Raw genomic sequence first — 25,145 nt, forward strand, 5'->3', positions numbered from 1 at the left:
AAGCTATATGAACTTTTGTTAACATACGGTGGTGTTTCTTTTATAATAGCCAATATATTTAAAGGACAGTAATTACCGGTATGTTTACAAGACAAACGTTTTCTAGGCTAATGGCCTTCCGTATCGATTTATTGGACTACCCTCGCTACTAGTATTACGCGTCTGACGACTTTTAAGTTCAGAGTTAAAAAAAACATTTTTAATGTTTAGTTTGCATACTCTATTTGCGATATAAAAATAGTTATAATAAAAAAAAGATCGAATTTTCTTATAAAAAAAATGTCTGTCAAACATTTTTGTTTGTCTGAAATCCAACCTTTTGATTATGTCTTTCGTCTTCCTCTAAGCGTCCCGTGATTATGAAGATAATGAAAAACATATAAGTACCTGTAATAGTGTTTCTTTATTTTAAAAATAGAAGAGGAACTCAGATCATACGTACTTAGCTTTGATGCTATGAGTAATATTTATTTATATTGTAATATGTTATGCTTATAAGTGAAATTTATGTTTAATGATCTTTACATAAACTTAGTCTTATAAATGGAATCATTGTAAATATTATCTGGCTTTTTATTTATTTAGTTATATCCATTAAACTCGATTTTATAAAAATATTCTAGTTTTCCATGTCTGTCTGTCTCACTATATAAATTAAGAATTTTCTCTCGACTCGACTTAATGTTGAGATTATCACAGTTAATCGAATAGTAATAACAATATACATTTTTATTCACAAGAAAAGCAGTAAGTACTTCAATATTTAATAACATATAACACAATTATCTTCTTGCAAAGAAGTATTTCCTCATGATTGTATTATTAAATTAGAAACTGTTTTATAAAGGCAGACTGTGATATAAGTATCTAATTTTATTGTAATAGAAGATTTTACTGGACATTTTCAGCTTGCAGAATTAGGATATTGGCTGCGTTACGCTTACATGCATTAAAAAAGAAACGTAAATCATCTTAAAATTTCAATCTTATCGGATTATCGTTCCATCTTTCACTGGAGAGATTATTATCGCACTCTTGTCGACACTCTATTGAGACATTCACGCACTCACCCTGTTGTACACTACAAATCCATCTATCATAAACAAATGCTAATAAATAAATTATATCATGTGTAAACTAACTTAGTTTTAAGATATCAGTATAGCTGAAAATCGGCCAGGAAAACTTCTGTTTTGAATATCTTCAAAGTTATCTGTTCATGACATGAAAATGACAAATTTTCAAAACTCATCCAATTTTAACAGTAACGATTCAAGGTAAATAATTGAAAACTTCGTATTAATAATTCGTAAATTCTTTAGGTTATAAATTATATATATAACGTATTATTTTCTTTATTAATAAATTACACCCGTTGTAAACCGGGGCGTGTATAACAACATCTAAATTACAACGATAATTTCCATTGCGCAGTGCTTTTGTTATTATAACTTTGCTTGTTAATATTTTTTATTGTGGCCTGAAAGCCACAAAAATATTTAATTAACGTTCATGAAAATGTTTAGATGATATTACTGTTCTAAATTTTGTTTGTAAAATATTTTACAACCCATTTTGATGTTTGAACTTAAACAGACAACTCCACTCGGTAGGGCTTTGTGCAAGCCCGTCTGGGTAGATACCACCCACTTATCGGATATTCTACCGCCAAACAACAGTACTCAGTATTGTTGCGTTTCGGTTTGAAGGGTGAGTGAGCCAGTAACAACAGGAACAAGGGACATAACATCTTAGTACCCAAGGTTGGGGGCGCATTGGCGATGTAAGGAATAGTTAATATTTCTTTCAGTGCCATTATCTATGGACGGTAGTGACCACTTACCATCAGTTGTCTCATATGCTCGTTCGTTAACCTATACTATAAAAAAGACACTCACACTAACAAATATATATATACGTACGAATGTTATTTATAAGTGTATGCGTTAGAGGCTCTGGTTGTGCTAATGCTTAATATGATTATGTAAACTAATATGAGTTGTATGATACTGCAAATGTCTGTGTGATTGACAATATCTTTGATCAGGGATTTAAAAAAAAAAACAAATTACAAATAAGCCAGATAGCAATAAGATGGCCAATTACTCTTAAGTGGGCTATTTCGTTGTAATATAAAAATACTGTACGCTAAAGGTCATTACTGTAAAATATTTCAGCGTGTGTATAATGGCCCATTTTATTAATTTTATTATAACAGCACCGTTTTACTTTGAGCCAACATGCTAAATATTCTAATAGAATTTTTATACCTAAATTTAAAAATGAAAGCGTTTCAGCTGATTATTTTGCTAGCGGTAATTATGTTTAGGAATATTTATCTTAAAGGTCCATTGTCCATCGAAAATTACATCGATAAGGGAATCGAAGCAGTGGCAAATTCTCTCGATTGTTTATTAATATCGTATTCAAAGAATTAGTAACTGTAAATAATATTTATTTACATGAAGTCTTCATCTACATAATAAGAATGCTTAATTATTTTTTATGTCTTTTGTAACGCTACGTTTTTTGCCAAATTAATTTTCGTCTTTACTAATTACGTGATCTGTCGAGTTTCATTCTATTTGCTATTATGTATTTATATTTTTAATTAATTTAGTTATCAAATATGCGTATTTCTGTCTATATATATTACGTAATACTAAATTTATATATTATTATTTTAAACTGATTACTATTGTATACAGCGTTGATGTGAAAGGTTGTTTAACTTTCTCCAACTACTAAACCGATCTCCATATAATTTGCGTAGTTTATTACTTTTCACGTTAAACCTTTGCTGTAAAAACAAATATGTTGTAAAATTTTGAAGCCTGTTTTATTAGAATTTCATGCTTGTTTTCTATACGATAAACATATTAGCAACCTAATTAAACTTGGTGGTAAGGTTACTTAAGGTGGTGGTAGGGATTTTTGCAAGCCCGTCTGAGTAGGTACTACTCACTACATTACATATTCTGCCATCAAAAGCAATAGTCAGTATTGTTGTATTTCGGTTTAAAGGGTGAGTTAGCCAGTGTAACTACAGGCATAAGGGATATAACATCTTAGTTCCCAATGTTGGTGGCGCATTGGAGATGTAAGGAATGATTAATTTTTCTTACAGCGCCATTGTCTATGGGCAGTGGGGACAACTTACCATCAGGTGGCCCATTTGATCATCCGCCAACTATACCATAAAAAAAAAAAAAAATTATATTATCATACCTTTGCATCTGAAAAAAGTACATTTCCTATTAAGCTTGTTCCGCTTAGATACTCGACTATGTATTGCATGCAGTGTGAATTTTCTGAAGTGAATTTTATGCAGTGTGAAGTGTGAATTCACTTTTTATCTTGGCAAGTTGGTTAAAAATAGAATTATATAACGAAATATATTATGATATAATGTACCTATACAATCATCTAAGATGAATATTATATGAACATACCTTAAATGACAATACTTAGTATTTAAAAGTTAAAAATATAATAATAAAAATATTCAGTATGAAAATAAACCCACAACTATATTTAGGAATTATCAATATATAAGAATATGTGACATACATCCTACTACAAACATGTAGGTGTGTGCACTTCCTACATATCGACGCGTGAAGGTTGATACACACCCACACGTTGATTAGTTATTTTTCAGCAAAAACTTTCCTGTACTCGGGATAAAAAAAGATGCTTCAAAATTGTTGTCGAGAGAATCCTTGAATCCCAAAATTTGAAGTACATATGTATCTCGCGAGTCTAAATATATGAGAATACAAATTTGACACGTTTATGTGAAATAGTTTTTGAGTTTGAGGGGGTCAAAAGTGGCTCCAAATGGTTCGTGTAATATTACACACAGTGCTGCTCGCCAGTTCTTTTACTTGAACTTGGCTTGACACGCTACCGCGTGTCTAGATAATAGGTTGGTGTCTTACTACAGCAATTTAGCAAATACAAAGCCATGCCCAATTGAGCCCGATAGAAACAATGGTGTAGCTTAAGGAAGAAAGTGTAATTACAAGTGCAGAGGACATTTTATATCCTTTTATAGACATGTCCGTTAACAATATAAGATTTATTCTTTGTACAATGTATTTGGGCAGTGCTGATATTCAACTTTGTGACCATTTACTTGTTTCTACAAATGTTTATTTAGTTAGTATATCGTTTGTCAATTTTTTTAAGCTAATTCTTTCAAACAATTAAAATAAAATATTGAACGAAATTAGGAAGCCGACGACAATGTAATCTTAGAATTAAATTTTAATTCGTTTTGATAATACGAATACATATACATACATGGATCGAATAAAAACTAGCGTATGTATAGTATTTTTTAATAATTCTATTGTAAACATGATTGAAAGATTCTCAATATGTTATTGCAGTTCATATTGATATTGATATTACTACCTGGTGAAGGTCGCGGGAAGCCGCTGGTAGCGGGCTGCACAAGATCGGTCTTTGTGGCGAACTTTGGAGGAGGCCTATGTCCAGCAGTGGACGTCCTTCGGCTGAGAAAGAGAGAGAGAGAGAGAGAGATAGTTAATATTGAGCAATAAGTGTTATGCGCAGTAACAAGTCGTGTTCGTGCAATTTTTTTGTGTTTAATATAATAGACACGCATGGAAGAGCAGTTAAGATTTCAACAGAACAAACTCAATTTAACATTGATTATACTAGCTAGCAATTAATTCTGTATCAAGACTTTTCAAAAGTGCTCAAAGAGCTTGCTTGAAAATATAAGATTTTGATTGCAGGTCAAAATACGTACAAAATTTTCGTGGGATTATAATTGTTCACATAGAGATCCCATCTAAGTTCTATTGTTTACAAAACAAATCTCGAATGTAAATAAAAACTCAATACCTATTTTATTATACCGTAAGATAAATAAAAACGAAAAAAACGGCGACAATATAGATTGATGTAATGAAACGAATTTTATGATACCATTTCGCTTGAAAAGGATTGGATTGTTTCTAACGGCGACTTGCCTTTATTACCTAATCTAGTTTCACCCACAAATGTTTATCGGTTTCGTTATTGGGAAATAAACTTAGAGCATTAAATTATCCGCCACAGCTGGAAAAGGTAGAGTGTTATTTATTCATCGATTAGTTACAGAAAACTCGGGTTCATTATAGTACGTCATTTTCAGGAAGGCAGGAAGATAAATTGCCAAATGGCCCACCATCGTATTTAACTTTCACTTTACATTACGGAATCCACGAAGCTATGTCTCTTGTACCTGTAAGATAACGGCTCACTTTAATTTTAAACAAGACTACATCATTATAGAGTACTACTTTTCCGTCTCGACTTCGTATGGGTAAAATTTATACAAAGTTACCCCTCGTCCTCTATATCACGAAATAAGTAACTATGCTAAATTTTCTATGTTATCCGACCTTTATAGTTTTGGAGATCTCGTCATGAGTCAGCCAGTGGTATTTAGCTTTTGCGGTTTTGCGGTAGAATAACTTGGATACAAATTCAGGAAAAAAGTAAGGTCATAAGTAATTCATATTTATATAAGTTTCTAAAAACCCTCTACAGCTCCAGACTTAGGTATAACTGAACATCGTATTAATATAATTAGGTCGTGTAAAATTAATTCAGTTACACCGAAACTTTGTAAAAAGTACGAGGATACTTCGTCTTAAAAGTAATTTAACCAGATTTATAAAAGATGCAATTACTATTCGTGTCTTTTAAGAAATAGTAAAATGAGTGAATTTGATAGCTTTAACTTGATTTTTATTATACTATATCAAAGAAATATTATCATATAGTAACTGTATATTAATGTCAGCATCGGAATAAATTAATGTATTACATAAATTGATCTCAATTTCCAAAAAACCTCAATAAAAAGAAATACAACTTCAATGTTATCGATATATTATGAAAGTGAAAATAACAGAAAATAAAATTTCACAGCAGAAAATTTAAGTGTCGATTTGGTAGATACAATACAATGTACGATGTAGTTTCAACAATTACAAAATCCCTGATCAACTAAAGCTTTTTTTTTCACTTTATCACGAGTTTCCGAACGCTCAAATGGTCTTATTGAGCTCGCTCGGGCTTTTGTTCACACTGATACTTTTAAAATAAAGTTTAAAGGAATAAAACGCTTGGAATCGAATAAAAAATACGCGTTGCAATGAATAACCAGATAATTGAGATTATGAAGGTATAATCGTGGCACTATGGATATACATATACGAAAAGGAAGTAAATATAAATAACATTTGTTTCTTTACTTGGTGGTAGGGCTCTATGCAAGCTCGAATGACTCCAATGGGAGGAACTCCTCACTGATATTCTAACGCCAAGCAGCAATACTTAGTATTCTTGTGTTCCGGTTTGAAGGTTAAGTAAGCCAAAAAACTACAGACACAAGGGAGATTACATCTTAGCTCCCAAGGTTGGTGGAGCCTGAGCTGTGTAAGGAAAAGGTATACTCGTATATCCCCAGAATTTAATACTCTACTAGATTAATAGGTACAAATAGTTCTTGATTAATTTAAATCTATTTAAAGTACCATACGTTTCTTCTTCATCATTCATATTCCCTACAATTTTAACTCCATAGTTCGGATAGTAACTTCGTCGATATTCAAAATGCTATTTTTAGATGAAATCGTAATCATTGAAAAGTCTACGTTATTTAAGATCGATCAAATGCCTCAATTCAATGACAAAGTTGATTAATTGTCTTTTCTCCTCTTGTGATACAGATAGGTATATACAATATTTGTACATGTTGGTAAAATCTGTTTACAAAATTGTACTATTAATGTTTGAACATTTATATAATACTTTATAATATTTAAGAAACAAAAACAAAACCCTTATCACTCTTGAGTATAATATAATGGATTATATTTAAAACCGAATGAAAGCAGCTAATGATCCGAAGTGGCAAATTAATTCAGCTCGCTTTGATTAATGGCGGAAAGTTTTCAAAATTCAATAAAATTTCAAAGAACAACAAACAAGAAGTGTTTTCCTTTAGAATGTTAACGGTAATTGTTATTTATATGTTTAATAATTATTGGTATCGATAACATTGAAGTTGTATTTCTTGAATATGTGTTAATACATAAAACATTAATATTATAAGCGTTACTAGCAATATATGTATTCGCTAAATCTATATTGTGTATGTACTTTGTATTGTACGATTTAAAAATAACTCCAAAAAGTCATTTGAGTAATGTGTACTGCATTTGTTTTTTTCAATCAATTTGTTTAGCAAAAACCAAGACAAGTCTGTCTGAACAGAACGGTTAGTGGTCACCACCGTCAATAGACAATGGCGCCGTAAGAAATATTAACCACTCCTTACATCGTCAATACGGCATCATCCTTGGGAACTAAGATGTTATGTCCCTTGTGCCTGTACACTGGCTCACTCACCATTCTAACCGGAACACAACAATACTGAGTACTATTGTTTAGCGGTGGAATATCTGATGAGGGGGTGGTACCTACCGAGACGGGCACAAAGGCCTACCACCAAGTGAAGTATTCTTTATTCAAGTACGCTCTTGGAGTAGCTTTTTAGCGGTCGTTTTACAAGATTAAATTAAATTTATTTTTTTTTTTTTTTTTTTTTTTTTCTTTATTTAAAGAGCTTTGTCACCATGTGTGACTATGTCGCTCTGTTATTTAAAATTACATATTTATTTCCTTAACCTAAAATATTTGTTAGCTAACTTATACAATGCTCTAGCTTCAGCACTTAATGGAAACGCCAAAAAAGTCATGCAATCAATTATATTCAAATCATTAATATTAAATTGAGTAGCTATAGTCATCCTAAGACCCTCGTTCCGAACACATTCCAACAAAACGTGGTAAATATCCTCTACTACTCCGCAGGGGATGCAATTCTGTGTTTCCGATTTCTTTATAAGAAAGGCTAATTTATTAGTTGGAATGTGCCCGGCGCGAAGCCTTAGAGCCGTTATTACATCTCTGCGACTAAGTCTATGGTTGTCAAACCAGCATATCTTTAGTGGATGAGGCTGCATCGTCTTGTACCAAATACCCTTCTCCTTAGATCGCTTGTCAAAATACTCAGTCCACATAGAATTACACTTAACTTTTATATGCCAAATAAGATCCGTAAAAAATGGCGTTATAGATATGTGTTCACCTTCGAAGCAAGCTTGTTTAGCCAAGTAATCAACCGTTTCATTGCCCCTAACACCAACATGTGATGGAATCCATTGTAAATACACAGATTTTCCACCTGAATTTAGTTTTAACAATTGGTTTAAAATATTATAAGCTATCGGTGTGCCTCGATAAGTCGAGGTACAACGAGCCAAATGTTGCAGGGCACTTTTTGAATCGGTGAATACTACAAATTCATTACTGTCGATAGAATCAATATATGCTAAAGCTTCTAAGATAGCCACAAATTCTACAACCATTATGCAAATATTTTGATCTATTTTAAGTTTCATATGACAATTATTCTGTGCATCATAAAATGCAGCTCCCGACTCATTATTTTCCTTAGAGCCATCAGTAAAAATTTCGTAACAATTATTATAGGTGTTTCTCATAAAATGTTCGACCAAAGATTTTAATTGCTGTGTGCTGTATTTCTTTTTAGCCTCGTGAACTGTCGAAATACCGCTTTTAATAAACTTGGTAACATTCACATTACTTACCCACGTCTGCAGAGAGAACATATCAAGTAAATTACTACGATGTATAGGAAAGGAATTTAATTCTTGATGAATCAAAACTAAAAGCGGTTTACGTTTATTTGCCCAATATCGTTGAGTTTCGCAAAGATGAGACAACTCATTTAATAATTTTATATTATAATTGTTATTAAGAGCTTTCGACTTAAGCCAAAATTTTCCTGCTAAGAAACGTCTACGTATGCATAATGGTTGTAGATATAACTCACTCTCCATAACATGGATAGGAGTAGTTTTTATAAAGTTCCCTATTATTCTCATTGAGCGATTTTGAATTAAATCAAGTTTTTTAAGTTGACATTTTGCGGCATTATCATACAAAAAGCTACTATAGTCTAACCTGCTTCGAATCAAGGCTATATACAGACGTCTCAGATGTTTAGGATGAACACCCCAATTGGATCCTGTTAATACTTTAAATATATTAAGAAACTGTAAAACCCTTTGTGTCGTTTCCGTTATATGTTTAGTCCATCGTAAAGAGCGATTCAGCCACATCCCGAGATATTTAATATTTTCGACAACTTCTAAATTATAATTATCTATTTTGAGAACTATTACATCATGTCTTTTACCTTTAGAAAATAAACAAATTTTACTTTTAGTTGGGGAAATATCAAGACCAATTCTATTAACTATATCTTTAAATAAGTCTAATGCTGTTTGTAATAAATTTTGAGCAAAAATTAAGTTTGAATTTGAATAATAAAGGACAAAATCATCAGCAAATTGAGAGATACTCACATTTTGAATTTGATGACAAATATTGATTGTTGCCACATTAAACAATAGGGGTGACAAAGGGTCCCCCTGTGCTAAACCCAAAGAAGTCATTCTAGAGACCTCCCAATCACTTGTTTGAATTTTAAGCCGACGTTCACTAAAAAAGTTCCACAAGTAATTGCAAATTTTACTTCCAACACCAAAATCATGAAGAAGTTTTAAGAGACTATAAATATCGACATTATTATACGCATTAGTTAGGTCTATAAAACAGGCAATAGTTGATTCGTTTTTAGAAAAAGCAATTTGTACATTAGAAACTAATTGACAAAGATTATCGTGGCATGACCTAGTCTTTCGAAATCCAATTGTTGACTCAGAAAATAATTTATTGTGTTCAAAATACCATTCCAATCTTTTATTTAAAATAGAGTGAAATGTTTTACATAAACATGATATTAAAGAAATCGGTCTTAGGGATGAATTTAAATTCGAATTTCGTCCTGGTTTTGGTATTGGGACGATAGCTATGTTGCGCCATTGATGAGGAACAACGTTTAGCGATAAAAACATATTATATAATTGTAATAGAATTAGAAAACCCTTCCTAGGCATATTTCTTATCATAGAATAAGATATGCCATCACACCCTGGAGCTGTATTTTTAGACTTCATCACATTTAATATTTCTTGTATTGAGATTGGACACTCCAATTGAGGGTTATTTATTTCAAATATGGGTGCCGGCATAGGAACATAATCGGGGGTAAAACTTTTGAGAAATTTGTTTGCAGAATCTACAGTTACATGTGATTTTTGACTTTTATAGCCCTTGAACCAACGCATACGATCCCACATTTCTTTAGAGGTTGAAACTTCGTTTAGCGATGCACAGTCAGTATGCCAAGATCTACATTCAGCCCTCCGCATTAACCTCTGAGATTCCCTTATTTTGTCCTGTAATAAATCTAAATTAACTGGAATGGGGTTTTTTCGAAATTTCGAGAGAGCTAAACGACGTTCAGCAACTACTTTTGACAGATCCGCACTCCAATAGCGTTTAAGAGTAAATTTATTATTAGGATTTTGATTAATTTTATACATCGGTATAAATTTATCAGCCGAATCATTCAAACAAGCGATAAAGAGATCGTATGCATGCTGAGGATTTTCAGGTAGTATACAATTAGAAAAAGTTTCAGCTAAAAAGTTCTTGTAATTAGCCCAATCGGCTTTTTTAAAATTTCTTCGTATAATAGGCTTACACAATGGATTAAAACCAATAGACATTTTCAGAATAAGGTGATCGCTTCCCAATGTCTCATTACAAACATTCCAATCAAATTTTATTGAAACATCTGTAGAAACTATCGATAAGTCTGGGGAAGATTCCTGTAATACGCCATTTACTAGTTTTAAACGGGTCGGCATTTTATTGTTCAATGTGACAAAATGACTATCAAACAGAGCATCGCAAATTTGAGTACCTCGCATATCCGTCCTGTTAGACCAATTCGAGTGGTGGCCATTGAAATCACCTAATATAAGACAATTCTTATTAGCTAATGAAAATAAAAACTCCCAGTCCCTCTGACTTGTTCTGACAGAGGGAGGACAATAGACTGCAATAATATCTTTTACGTCACAGCAGTTATAGACTTGTAAGTGTAGTAACTCAATGGCCGTATTAGTGAAATTTAGTATTGGTACTACGTTAGCTTTTACTGAATTATGCGTAATAATAGCGATACCTCCGTAACCATCGTCCCTATCTTTTCGAAAAATATTATATCCGCTTATTCTTAAATTTGAATTGCAGTCTAACCAGGTTTCGCAAACAACAGCAATATGAATTTTCTCTAAATACAAAAACTGTTTAATTGCTGCCAATTTGTTCTTGATGCTTTGCGCATTCCACTGCATTATGTTAAGCCTCTGTATTCTAACTTCACTAGCCATCTGTGTTACTAAAAAGTAGGTTCTTCACAAAAGATAAACTCAATAATTTGCTTCCGAACATAATTACAAACCATTCAAATATTAATGTTAAAATTTGTTGTATCTTCTTTCTTCCCGAATACTTCTTAATAAAAATAATATCAGCAATCCTTTCAATTAATTCAGAACATGTTATTTTTGATTTGGTTACGTCTTCTGTTTTGTTTTTTTCATTTTCTTGAGGATAATGTTCTGTACTCGATTCGCTATCAATTTCCTTAAAATCATTAACCTTTTCTCTATTGTAGCTTTTCTTATTTTTGGTTTTCGTAGATTTCCTAAAGATATTACTCGGCTTTGTTGATTCGGGATTACCTACTTTTAAACATTCAGCATAGGTTCTTGGCGCTAAGGAGTCAGTCGAAATAGCAGGAGACAGATTGGATTTTCGTAGAGGACTTTTATGATGAATGACTTTATTCACTGGTGGAGTGGGAGGCACATACATTGTTAGGGCTTTCTTATACGTGACATTAAAATCTGACATAATTTCTCTAATTTTATTTTCTTTTTTATAGACAGGACATAATTTACTCAAAGCTAAATGTTGGCCTGAACAATTAATACATTTAAAAGTTGTAGCTTCACAATTGTCATGATTGTCACCACATTTCGGACATACTGTTTTCTTACTTGGACATATCTTTTTACTATGACCAAATCGCCAACACTTAGAACATTGAGTAACAAAAAATTTATAGGGTTCTATCTTAACTCTTATGTCATACACATATACGTGCTGAGGAAGAAATGTACCTTTAAATCCTAAACGAACTGTTTCACTATCAATCCAGCCCGTTCCACTATCATTTCTCCGCATAAGCCTTTTAACTGATACTAACTCATTTTCAGTCTTTATATTCTGTTTAATCTCATCTTCTGACAACTCAATTTCAACATTCCTAATGATACCATATGATAATCCTACTTCATATGTCTTTTGAATTCTCCACCCACTTTCTAAAAAGGTCGTGCAATCAATAAGTTTATTCGCGCTGTCTTCTTTACTAAATTGAATTAGAACCTTGTAAGGGTTAATGTATTTAACTCGAGTGATATTCATTATATTTTCTTTTTTCAATAACTTAGCCATCTGAAATTGTTTAGGTAATATTTCTTTGGAATATATACAAATTTCTATAATATCATCTTGAAGATTAGTTTGAGATCTTGTTTTTCTAGTCTGTACTCTTTTTACTTGCCTATCAACGGTTGTCCATTCATTTGTTGAGTCTGACGACCGCAAACGCTTATTTGCCCTTCTACTATCCTCATCATCCATACATGTTAATTCAGCATCGGAATGTAATAATTCCGTATCCATAATAATATTATCGTTTCTAATAGTGCACTCTTCAACAAGGTTTACATTCTCCGTGACTAGAATATTATTATTCAACTCCATTATACTGCACCATACGGCCGGGAGCCGCCAGCGGCTGCGCACGTGTAGATAACGCCGTGACGGCCCTTGATTCTTAGTAAACAATTAGTACGTCGATAACACTCCGCAATAACACAACCGCACTAAACAAATGTACGATCCGAACTGAAATTAAATTTATAGTTAAGGAAAGTAGATTCCCAGAGATGAACCGACAAGAAACTCAATATTTACCCGTGTTCCACTATTAAGTTACACTAATATTTAAATATAGTTTAATTGTTATTAACTTGTATAAAATCAACGAATGCTAATACCACACATTTTATCATTTATATAATATTTTATTTAGTAATACGCCTTATTAATCAATGTTTCAATTCAAGGGTAGTTAATTATTCAAAATACAAGGGCTATTTATTATGATCGTTAACGAACTCGTGTCATTATTTGCGGATTCCGGAGGTCAGGCGATGTGTACACATTTGAAATTCAATCATTCATCCAATCACTCGGATCTGATGTACTGCATCGATTTGTACAATTAATTTTACAATATGACTGAAAGAGAAGGCTTTATTAGTGACGTCACATGTAATTTAGTTAAAAATCCCCATCAGATATTGTACCGTCAAATAACAGTACTGTATTGTTGTGTTGGGGTTAGAAGGGTGAGTGAGCCAGTGTAATTACAGGCACATCTTAGTTCCCAAGGTTGGTGGCGCATTGGTTATGTATGGAATGTTTAATATTTCTTACAGCACCTTTGTCTATGGGCGGTGGTGACCATTTACCATCAGGTGGTCCATATGCTCGTCCGCCAACTAATGTCTGAAAAAAAACTTCACTTGGCTGTATAGCTTTATACTAGTCAAAATATGAATCAAGAATAATTCGTTATTTTTAAACTATGGCGTCTTATTAGTCATTGCTTTTGACTTAATACATTTATTCGGACACTAATGATAATATTTGGATAATAGATATCCGTAGAAATGCATTCGATTCTAGTCCAAGTGTTATCTATCATATCATAGTCTTACTTACGTAACACTTGTTCACAGAACATAATAAATACGTGTGTTTGTAATTTTTAAACATTTTGGTATTTCCTACAAACGATATTAACATTATTTAATCGATGTACTCTAATTTATACAATTAGGCGGCTTATCCTTTAATGTTGCATTCGAATTTTAAACATCCAAGCAAATTTATTAAAAGTTGGTAGGTATTCCTCTGTCAACATTTCTATAAAAATACATGTATTATTCGTCTTCACTATTACAAGATTATTGACGATCTCCATGGTTGAGTAGTGTGTACAACGGTTTTCATGGGTACGCCACTCCAAGGTCCCGGGTTCGATTCCCGGCCGAGTCGACGTAGAATAAGTTTATTCGTTTTCGATGTTGTCTTGGGTCTGGGTGTTTGTGGTACCGTCGTTACTTCTGATTTTCCATAACACAAGTGCTTTAGCTACTTACATTGGGATCAGTGTAATGTATGTTATGTTGTCCAATATTTATTTATTTAAAAACTTTCTTAATGACAATTACTGGGCGATATTCACGTATCATAAATAATTCAGATAATGTCCATGAGGATTGATTGAATTGTATAACATACTATTGCATACGAAACTACATTACCCAGTTACATAAGGAAGGTCAAGTCAAGGTCATGTCAGTTACGGTTCCCGACGCAAAAAGGATTTTCATGTCTCAAAGAACTGATAGTTTTCAGTACTGAGCGAAAGAACTGATGCGTAATTTGTCTTTGTCTTACTTCATATAGAATGCTTTCCAGTTTTTAGGCTCAATTAAGTAACCTCGTTTATCTCTATTCTTTCAGATCAGTATCTGCGACATAATTTGTTTTACTCCGACAATGAGTTAAAATTTTTGTCTTCTAAATTATAACATATAGAAATAAATGTATTCTACTATTTTGATTTTGAAACGATGTATTTAATTTAAAGTTCATTAGCGATTTTTTGCTTGTACGCACATATAAAAACAGACCATTTAAAGAAAATGAGTTCGTCACGAGCAGCCTGACAAAACTTCAAAATTGATAGTTAGTAAAAAAATATATTATGTAGATACGGCATATGTATGGCGGCATAAAAGCCTTAATACGTCATTTATCGTCACGGCATATGACTTACCCCCAAGGCGTGCCAAAAGATTCACATGAAATCATATGTTACGTTAATAAATGATAGTTAAGGAAGTAAGTAGATTTACACCCAAGTAACGCCTATAGATATATTTTTTTTATATAAAAAAGGACCAATAAGCAATGTCATAAAGTATAGTATAGTATCTGTGTTGTTCTTTATTTTACTATGAGTTTGATATTGACTTCAAATAGTAGAAACAAAATATTTGTAATGCTGTATTGTGCATCTTGAATTTTGAATAATATTTATGTAAAACTTTTGCTCCTAAACACATTTCAAGTTTATCTGTTTCCCGAACTTAGAGATGCAAGTTTAAGTTCGGCTTACATAGATTGAGTTATACAGCTAACCAAACAAATGATGTCTTACATAGTTTAGAACTTGGTTATTTTGGATTCATTTATATGGGAGAAAATAATTTTAAGCAACGATATAGGTCACATAGTGATATAAAAATTTAAGATTTATTCCTGACTCCTCTGTATTGTTGTAATCATCTATTAGAACTATTCATTTAAACGCACGCAAAATAAGTAACTTTTTTGGTTGATTTTTTACACCTTGAATCCGAAAACCCAAATATCTTACGGAACCCTATTTTTTTCAAAATAAAATTTAGCCTATGTTACTCGTGGATAATGTAGCTTTCGAATGCTGAAAGATTTTTTTAAATCGGTCCAGTAGTTTTTGGGCCTATTCATTACAACTAAACAAACAAAGTTTTCCTCTTTATAATATTAGTATAGATAGTTGAACCTGCGGCTTTACCCGCCCGTAATTTATAAACAAAATACCTATAGCGCACAAAGCGCCACTTCATTTTAATGAATGACAAAAAGTAGCCTATATTTTTCTCCGGACCTAAACCATCTTTATACAAAAATTTATCTAAATTGGTTTAGCGATAAAAGCGTGCATTTATAATATTAGTATATGTATATATTACTATGTATAACTGCGATACAAACATAGTTCGTGTTCTTGTATTTCGAACAGTACCCCTAAGAACTTTTCTTTCTAAAACCCTCCACTTGTCTATGTTACAATTGTAATCAATTTGTAATGGAAAACTAATGAGAGGTTCGATTAATTATATCTGATTGGGTTCGGACTTTTGTCTTTTATTGAAACATTCCCGAACCCGATTCGATTACAAGTTGGACCCGAAACTTTTCACTTTCGAAAAGTTTTAGTAGAGAAATAGAGTTTTGGTACGCTCTTTGGAAACTTTTCCGCTATCCAGAATAAATTCCAAAATATCAGCTTAAAATTTCACCGAATGTAAACAGTAAAGAATGACGTATATAGTGCTACAATTAAGTCTATTTTCTCTTCAGGCTGCATTTACTTAGTTTGAAGATTAAATTTCGTGTGCAATTGTCCTATATAATTATATTAGTACTTTTTCATTTATTTAAAATAAGTAACAGATTTGCAAATAATAGTAAGTTGTCACCATCGCCCGCAGACATTCTTACTGCAAGGAACTAAAATGTTATGCCCCTTTAAACCGGAACACAGAAATAGTAATATTGCTGTTTGGGAGTAGAATATCTAATAAGAGTATATGGGATTCCCTCCCAGAAGGGCTTGTACAAAGCCGTACCGACTATTTAGCTTTTCAATATGGTTTCAAAATGAAACTTTTCTGAATATTTAGTATTCACTTGCCAACGTACTCCAGTAAGCTTTAAACCGTGTCCTTATAAAGGAAAGAAGGTCTTTGTCCAGCAGTGGAATATATAAAGGATGTATTTGCTTCTGTAAGTTACAAAAATAACATGTTCAACGTGAGGTAATAAACATTAGAGTACATGCTCTAATAATTGTAATCCAGTTTTATTTATTACCTAAACGTAAAGTATTTTTGGCTGGTATTGAAATGATTCATCGTTAAAACACAGAATAGAATGATGGTTTCACTCACCGCTCATTCACTTACTGATGTTCAAAATCTATGTCCGGTCCAGTTAAAATTACACGTGAGAAAAGTTGGTGATACTAAATATAGTTTTCGAAGCAATAGTAATGTAACATTTTATTATTTTGAAATTCACAATTTTGATTTAAGTAATATTTCTTTATTTATTTAATATTTTATAATCTAACAGAAGATTTACAATTTAAAAAAATCTAGCTAATTTGTCACTATTTTGGCATCGGCGTTACTAAATACCTGTACTATCACCTGAAGGCGTAGTGACCAAACTGAATTACCATAAAACTCATTTAAACTGGGATGCGTAGTGCGTGCGGGTTTCACAATTTCCGTCTCACTTCCCTCGTAATCACGTAAGCAGGATATTCCAGCGCCATTTTAACGACCTAGCTGGCGCGTTTTTTTCACTATTTTCTATTACGATCTATTACACCCAAAAGATCTATTGACGAATGGCAGACCCATTATTTTTGTGTCTTTTTTTGGGATGGGAAAAATGTTCAATAGAAATATATATTTTTGTTTTACTTTCTGTAGTATTTGACTTATTAATTTATTGTATAATTTATTGCAGAACATAATATCATACATATATTCTTTTTGCAGGTTTTATATTAAGAGATTTTAATCTAAGTGCCGTTACCAGTTTTGAATTAATCAGTGATAGAATTTATTAGAATAGTTTCCCTACGTGGAGTTTACGATCGTATCAGGTGTTTCCAATATAAACTTAGAGCAATACTGAAAGAGCAACGTGGCGCAACAGGGAGATATTTTAGGTAATTATCCACTTGGGAAATCTGTTGAAATACTCAGTTATTTCGTTAATCTTATAAAACCGAATAACTTTATATTTTTCACTTATTTACATAAGAAATTTAATTAAAATTGTTATTTTACAAAGAACATTGATAATAATGATAAAATGATTTTTTTTTGGATGGTGATCAGCTTTATGCTGAACTAGAAATACATATGTGACGTTCGCATTAAATTATGAAAAATGTAAATGTTAAACTCAGATTTCATATTATTTATATGAAATCTTGGTGAAACTCTTGGATTATATAATAAATTAAATATCGAATATTTATCAAAAATGTTTAAGTACATATTTGAACGTCATTATTGCAGAAATTAAACGTAAAGCTAGCATCGGTAGGAAACGTAGACTCTACAATAATAACCTACTTTACTATTATTACCAATTAAATACATCATGATTCAACAATAAACAAACTCAAATCAAATTTCCGTTAAAAATTAACGGAAATTCGATGAAATTAACTTCAAGCCTTTTGTTATTTCATTAAAATCAACGTATTATAATTTATTCAAGTAGTCTTTATAAGCACTTTAGAATCATCATAATTTTCAGTTTCCGGTTCGAAAAGTAAATAGATTTTACCAGAACCAGCAAGAAACTCTCTAGTTACTCTTTTCCAACATTTGAAAAGTAAAGTTATTTCAACGGCATTGCTTGCATATATGAAAAAAAAGTACGTAAGATTAATTTCAAACAATGTAATATCTACTCAGAACAATGTTGAACGATTTAATATATTTTACATTGGAGGGAAATTCATCTTGTTTAAGTTTGGGCTTGATAAGGCTCTTTATCGATATTAAGGGACTCATATCATGTACGCGGAACTGAAATATTTCGAAAACAACTTACAGTATATCTTCTGACTTATTTTATTATGTGTAGCAATTATATTGACAAAATTCAAGTTTAAATCAAAATATGTTCTTACAACTAATAGTTAGAACCAATTAAAAATGGTTTTAATATTCTATGTATTAAAAATACATAAGTACTTTAAATCTGTTTGTTCTTCTGCTAACAAAAGACTGTTCATTGTTTTGGTTTCACTTTATTATATACATAAATATATATATATATATATATATATATATATATATATGTACATAACATATGATTTAGTTCACGATAGACTTTGTCTAATAATCTGTTATTAGTAAACACCTGTTCTGTACACAATAGTTGTGCTACACGCGCTCTAATATATTTAACGTGTGTAAACGTGTTTTTAATAAACTAGACTATAATTATCTAGTGTTAACATGTATAATAATGTTTGAAAACGTTAAACGGACTTGCCTCCATGACGCTGCTCTAAAACGGACGGCCTAATATCAATGTATCTTAAAAAACTTTCCTAAAAAGAACAAGTTCCCTGAAGTTTATTTTAAAATATTCAATGTCATTAATTTGACTAAGTAAGAATCGAAGTTGATATATAATAAAAAAAAACTTCTACTGCCAAATAGTAACTGCTGTTTGCAGACCCAGTTAAAATAAATGAGGAATAGCTTGATAACGAATTTTATGATTCACGACTGTACTTTTGTAACTGTACATACTTTTGTTGCAATTGCGCATGTAAAATCAACTACTTTTGAGAATAGTGTTTGACGAATTACAATTGGTTACATGTTATTCAAATCAAATCAAATGAAATCAAATCGAATCAACATTTTAATATTGAGGAATATGTACTATTTGCCAAGAACAACCATTAATAAGATTAGCATAATAGTTATTGTTTAAGTATGAAATAAAAATAAATGTTATTTTGAAAGATTTATTATCTTTGCACGATAGACTTATTTCTTTAAGTTTATGCCTAAACTATATGCGAATCTGTTTCTGCAAGAGAAAAAAGTACGAGAGACCTTTCCACGACTTCTGACATGGAAGTTTAATCAGAACTAACCGTTCTATCTTTCTTTACAAACGGAATACAGATTTTCTTAAAGCGGTCGCGTTTCAATTTGTACCGGCCCTAAAACATCAGGGGAAAAAGATTTATGGTGCGCTATTAAAAAACTGTTACTGTGAGGCCGAAAATGTAGTGCTTTTTCTGTATCTGGTGAATGTTAATGAAGATATAAATTTTCAAAGTTAGGTCGATACTGTTTAAAAGATAATGTTAAGAAGGTACAGAAATATTTTTGCCTTTGCCATTAATGCTAGTGATTTTTAATGCATTTCAATAAATACCTTTTTTAACGGTTTTTAGTAGGTTCTCTACTAGACAATAAAAAAACAGTAAATGTTTTTTTAATTATTTACTCATCTTAAGCTGTCTTAAATAAAATATATTTATAAAAACAATATTAGTACTCACACTTTTATTTTGTTCAAAAATTAATTATAAAATGTATTAAAATTAAAGTCACGTTTAGCGTTCGCAATAAAAAAAATCTTCTAACATTCGAGGTGCTCCTGATGGAATTCGCGTTAAATTAAGGGCGATTACCTCAAGAGCGAAGTTTTTAAGTATAATTTAGATTTATTGGTTGCGCTTGTAAACCAAGAACTTAAATTGAGGCCTTAGAAGTGGCTTAAGAACTTTCCTTATAAATCTGTAAACATCGAAACTGAATACAAATTCTTTTCAAGTTTAAATGAGATCGACTTTCATGATTTTGTTTCTGTTACTGTGTAAATTATGTGCTTTATTTATATTTATTTACGGTTTTGTTACAGATTCCTCAAAGAGCATATAACCAACAAAGTAAATTTAGCAACATTTGAAGTTTTTGAAGTCTACAAACAATGTTGCACAGAACATCTTCTTCACGTCGACGCCGAGCGTCTCGCAGTGCTGCAACCTCTCCTCAAACTAGATCTCCAAGACCTTCAGCTCAATCTTCTCGTCGGGCTTCTTTGGCAACTACCGAAACTGACGATGAACTAGAACAAACACCTCAAAGAAGCCCTAGAGCGAGTTTGGCACCAGATGCAGCACTGGAAATATATCATCGAAGCCCCCGTCATTCCCTTGTACCAGAGACAAGATCTGCAAGAAATTCCATTACGCCAGAAACAGCATTAACTAGAAATACTTTGGCTCCGGCTAGAAATAATTTAAGCGTAGAACAATCTTACGGATCAAGATTAAGCTTAAATCCTCAAGATTTTAATAGAAGTCCAAGAAATAGTTTAACTCCTGATATATCAGCTAGGAGTCCTAGAAGAAGCTTAGTTCCAGACGGAACATCATGGAATCAACCAAGAAATTCTTTAGTTCCAGATGTTGGACGTAGTCCGCGACATTCTGTTGCCAATATACAAATTGACCCTGCTCGGGCTCAAAAAGAACTAGGACCAAGTCCTCGAACTAGTCCTAGAGGAAGTATAATTCCAGATACGATAAAAAAAGAACTTCCCGATTTAAACAGAAGTCCAAGGGGTTCCTTAATTCCAGATTCACAAAGAAGTCCAAGAGGGAGTATTGCTCCTTCAGAGAGGAGTGCGAGAGGAAGTCTAGTTACTGGTGACGTGGAAGCAGCTAGAGGAATCAGCCCCAGAGGAAGTCTCACACTAACATTTCAAGAACCCTTGGTGTCTAGAGAACGACGGGCGAGTGAAGATAGTCAATGTGCCTGTGAGTTAATATTAATTTTACCTTGTACTATAAATCCATCAAGAAGCACATTTCATTGTTTTTCCTGAATAATTCAAAAAGCTTTTAGTCTGTTTTTTTTATTTATTATTTAAATAAAATTAAGAAAAGTAAGTGTAACCCGTAACTGTACCATCAAAATATAGCCTTCTGCTTAAGCAGAAACTTTAGAGCTTATTTAAATACGTTGCTTCATCTGGTTGACATAGACGAGATTAATTAAAAGCTCAAATTTAGCACCAGATTTGAACCAACAATCTCTCGTTCAATAGTCTGTCGTCTAATTACTGGATAAGTTTCGCTTTCTAATAACACGTTTTATATTATAGGTAACAGAGGACGGAGTGTGTCACCATATCGAGCATCGATGGGTGGTCGGCAAAGTGGAGCAACAGCTTTATCTGACACTGGTTCACGACGAGCATCCAGTTCTGTTAGTCAAGTATGTTATGTAGTATACTTTTTTTAAATTCTTGACAAAATGAACATTTAAAAATATCCTTTATATTATTTATTTGATTGAAGGAAAACAACAAACTCCATTTTTTATTTTTTATGTTTAATGAACTGGAAACATTAAATCAATTGAATGAAAAGAAAAAAAAAATATTCAATTTTAAAGTTACATAATTAACAGCAAATATTTTGTTATCTGGCAATAAAGGTATCTGGGGATGAGCAACGAAGACTATGCGGAGAACATGCTAAATACACCGAAAGAAGTGGTCTGGGTCTGGGCCTGGGAGTTGGTCTTACAACTTACGGTTCTGTTGCTTATCAGCTCAAAGATGCAAATATGGAGGCAACAGGTACAATTGACTTCATTTGCAGAGCTGCCAAGATTATGAATAGAACAAGTAAGTTATTTACATACTAAAATAATTTAATTAATTCGCAATAGTTCACGGACTGTCTATTGATTTAAAAGTCAATTCTGAGAATATGGTATCACGATGTTTCGTATGTCGTCTGCAGTAACTTAAAATTAGCTTGTCTGGAAAAAAAAATAGTTAATATATTAAATAATATCATTAAATTTCCGTTTTATTACAACATATTAGATTTTACTGAAAACAAATTCTTTCAAGTTTTCTCGGAAAAAATAAAATAAAATTCGCTTTATTGCTTTATGCTAATTAAATTAATAGTAGTCTTTCTAGAAAATTAATGTAATTGCTTGCTTGTTTTATTTATATTATATTATGCAATGCTACGTCATTAAAAATCACGATAAGTCATATACACGTCCGCATACATACATATATAATAAAAGTAATGGAAGTAGAATTATCAGTACATTAATTTCGAACCAAAGACAAAACATGTCGTGAAAAATAAATCACTCTTAAATCTAAATCTGTATCTGTACTCTAAATAAAAATATATGTTTCTAACAACTTGTCATATAAAATCTAATCTACATTTTTAAAACCTTCACGTGTTCGTTATATGAGCGGTTGGTAGTCTGTTTTAATTTCCGCGAATACCGGAAATACTTTGGAATCACGGCTTTGAAGTTGAATAGTTCCTCCCAACCTTTATTGCTTCTATCTAAACTTTACCGTTATCCCCCATAATGAATGAATAATAATTTACATGGTAAAGGTTAAACTTTTTTTATTTTAAAATTGTAGTATTGTAATAATCCCTCCTTATTCTGGCTACATATGGACATATGCAGCGAGCATTTGTTGATCAATGTTCGTGCTTGAAAGATGTAAATCTAAACAAAAAAAAATGCATTTAAAGTTGATGTCAAGTCCTAAAAGTACTTAAAAAGGCTTGTATAAAAATTAAATTGGCTTCTCATAGTAGTGCAAGTAAAGCTATTTTTGGTACCCATAAAAATGTATTTTGCCTTCCGAGGTAAATCTTATCCCTTCAAAATAAGTAATAAGTTCTATCCATGATAAAAGTAGTTCCAGCCTTCCTAAAACTCCGCATCGTGATTCTGGTGTGCTAGAGATTACGTGACTTAAGCCATTATACCTTGGCATATCTGAAAGTCAAAACCAATAGTTCAACAATAAAGCATTTTTTTATTCTACGCATTTTTTAGGAGTGGATTTTAGACTGTAGCAAACATTATAATTTCTAAATTCATTGTAGTTCAGTGGATTGTATTATGTATTTATCTTCAAAAGTGCAAGACGGCTGTTACCTTGAAATACGGGCTCTTACTCGTGAAGGAACAACACTCTTTAGAAGAGCGGTTCCTTGGTTTTAATGATTGAAGAACACGATTCCAGTGATCGATAATAACATTTTGTGGAATAGGAGAAGGATTTAAGTGCGTTACAATAGCTTTTATATGACAAGGAAAATTCGTCATACGTTAAAATCACATCATGGACGAGAAGTAACATTTCAATTTATGTATTAACCATAAATACACTATAAGTATTTTTATTTAATAGCCGGTATAGTCTCTAGTTATTCGAATGACTGCTTAATTTACGATCAATTTTTGTATACGGCATATACATTTTTGTTCTTATATAGAAGTATATTAAATTTCGACGTTAGTTGATAATCTTTCGTTACAAGACAGTCCATGTAAAGCTGAAAAGAAACAATAGCAATAATATTATATGCTTTTCGTTCTAGTTGGATAATTATTATAAGTAATTTGTTTTTGTTACAGTTGTCATGACCGTATTCCTGGCCTGTCTTTCAACTTTACCGGTGATCATGTTAATTATGGGTAAGTATGAATATTTGTATAACTAAAGAAAATTATAGCTTCCGTTTATTTAAATTAGGAATTGACATTACTGGTTTAATCTAAATAAAAGTGGATGGCCTCAACTGAGGTGATATTATTTTAAATTGGTCTGGTTTACAAGTAGATAAAAAAAAACAAAATTGGTCTGGTTTACAAGCAGATAAAAAGGAAAAATAAAAATTTTGGATTTATACTAAGATATCGTAAGATATGCTGAAACGTTTTTTTTTTTGATTAGATAATTATTATTTCTAAACTCTAAAAATTCATAATATTAAGTGCTTAAATATATACAAATATAAATTAAAAATAGTTACCATATAAATCTTGACATAATTACATATTCTGAAACTTGTACATAATTAAATATAATGGGTCAACCTAAAGTGATGTTTTTCTCTAATTATTGTATGTAGTATTTTTTTTTATTTTAGGAAAGTTGTATAGCAAACAGGCCGCAGGGCCATAGCTGGTCATGTTCTCCCATAGATATTGGTAGTTTAACTAATATAAACTATTTAAATTATAACAAATATGAATGGATCCTGAAAGTCAGTGTCACCATTGAAACCGTAATAAAGAATTATAAAGTATTGGTACTTATAAGGTGAACATGTATATTGCTCTTTCTTCTGATTTGTGTAGAATATTAACGGTCTCTTTACTCCGTTTCGTTTGTTAATATTTGTAAGGTTACAAAGTTGTCTATGTAACGAAGAAAAAATCCTTACTAACTTTTGACTAAGACCTATCAGTATAAGAATTTAAAATAAGTATTTGATTAAGACGAACTGTGATGTTTGACGCCTGTCGGTGATGCAAACGCTCATTACAGTTAAATTAACTTTCAAGCCCGTACCTACAACTCCTGGTTTTCAAGGTTCGAGGCTTTATAGTTCAGAAAACGAAGAATTTCGAAAATGTCTACTTCCTTTGTTTTCATTCATCCCTTATGAATGTTTAGGAGTCCAATTTAAAGTGTTTGCTTTGTAGTCTAAAGAATAATTATATGAAGTTTTA

The 25,145-nt window shown here is 31.8% G+C and overlaps 2 protein-coding genes across 2 annotated transcripts in view; one reads left to right on the forward strand and one right to left on the reverse strand.

Moving 5' to 3' along the window:
- The window catches only part of LOC125067022, a 95,785-nt gene that overhangs the window by 59,437 nt on the left and 11,203 nt on the right, over positions 1–25,145 (forward strand). Inside the window, exons 2-5 of the mRNA XM_047675392.1 lie at positions 20,482–21,382; positions 21,730–21,842; positions 22,065–22,257; positions 24,045–24,104. Coding sequence (XP_047531348.1) covers positions 20,551–21,382; positions 21,730–21,842; positions 22,065–22,257; positions 24,045–24,104 — 1,198 coding nt within the window. The 5' untranslated portion in view covers positions 20,482–20,550. The remainder of the gene's footprint in view (positions 1–20,481; positions 21,383–21,729; positions 21,843–22,064; positions 22,258–24,044; positions 24,105–25,145) is intronic.
- Positions 11,410–12,978, reverse strand: LOC125067076. The gene has a single exon (XM_047675455.1). It carries the CDS (start codon positions 12,859–12,861, stop codon positions 11,410–11,412), a length of 1,452 nt encoding a protein of 483 aa, XP_047531411.1. The 5' UTR covers positions 12,862–12,978.

Source organism: Vanessa atalanta, chromosome 10, assembly GCF_905147765.1.
Source record: "Vanessa atalanta chromosome 10, ilVanAtal1.2, whole genome shotgun sequence".
NCBI classification, from domain to species: domain Eukaryota; kingdom Metazoa; phylum Arthropoda; class Insecta; order Lepidoptera; family Nymphalidae; genus Vanessa; species Vanessa atalanta.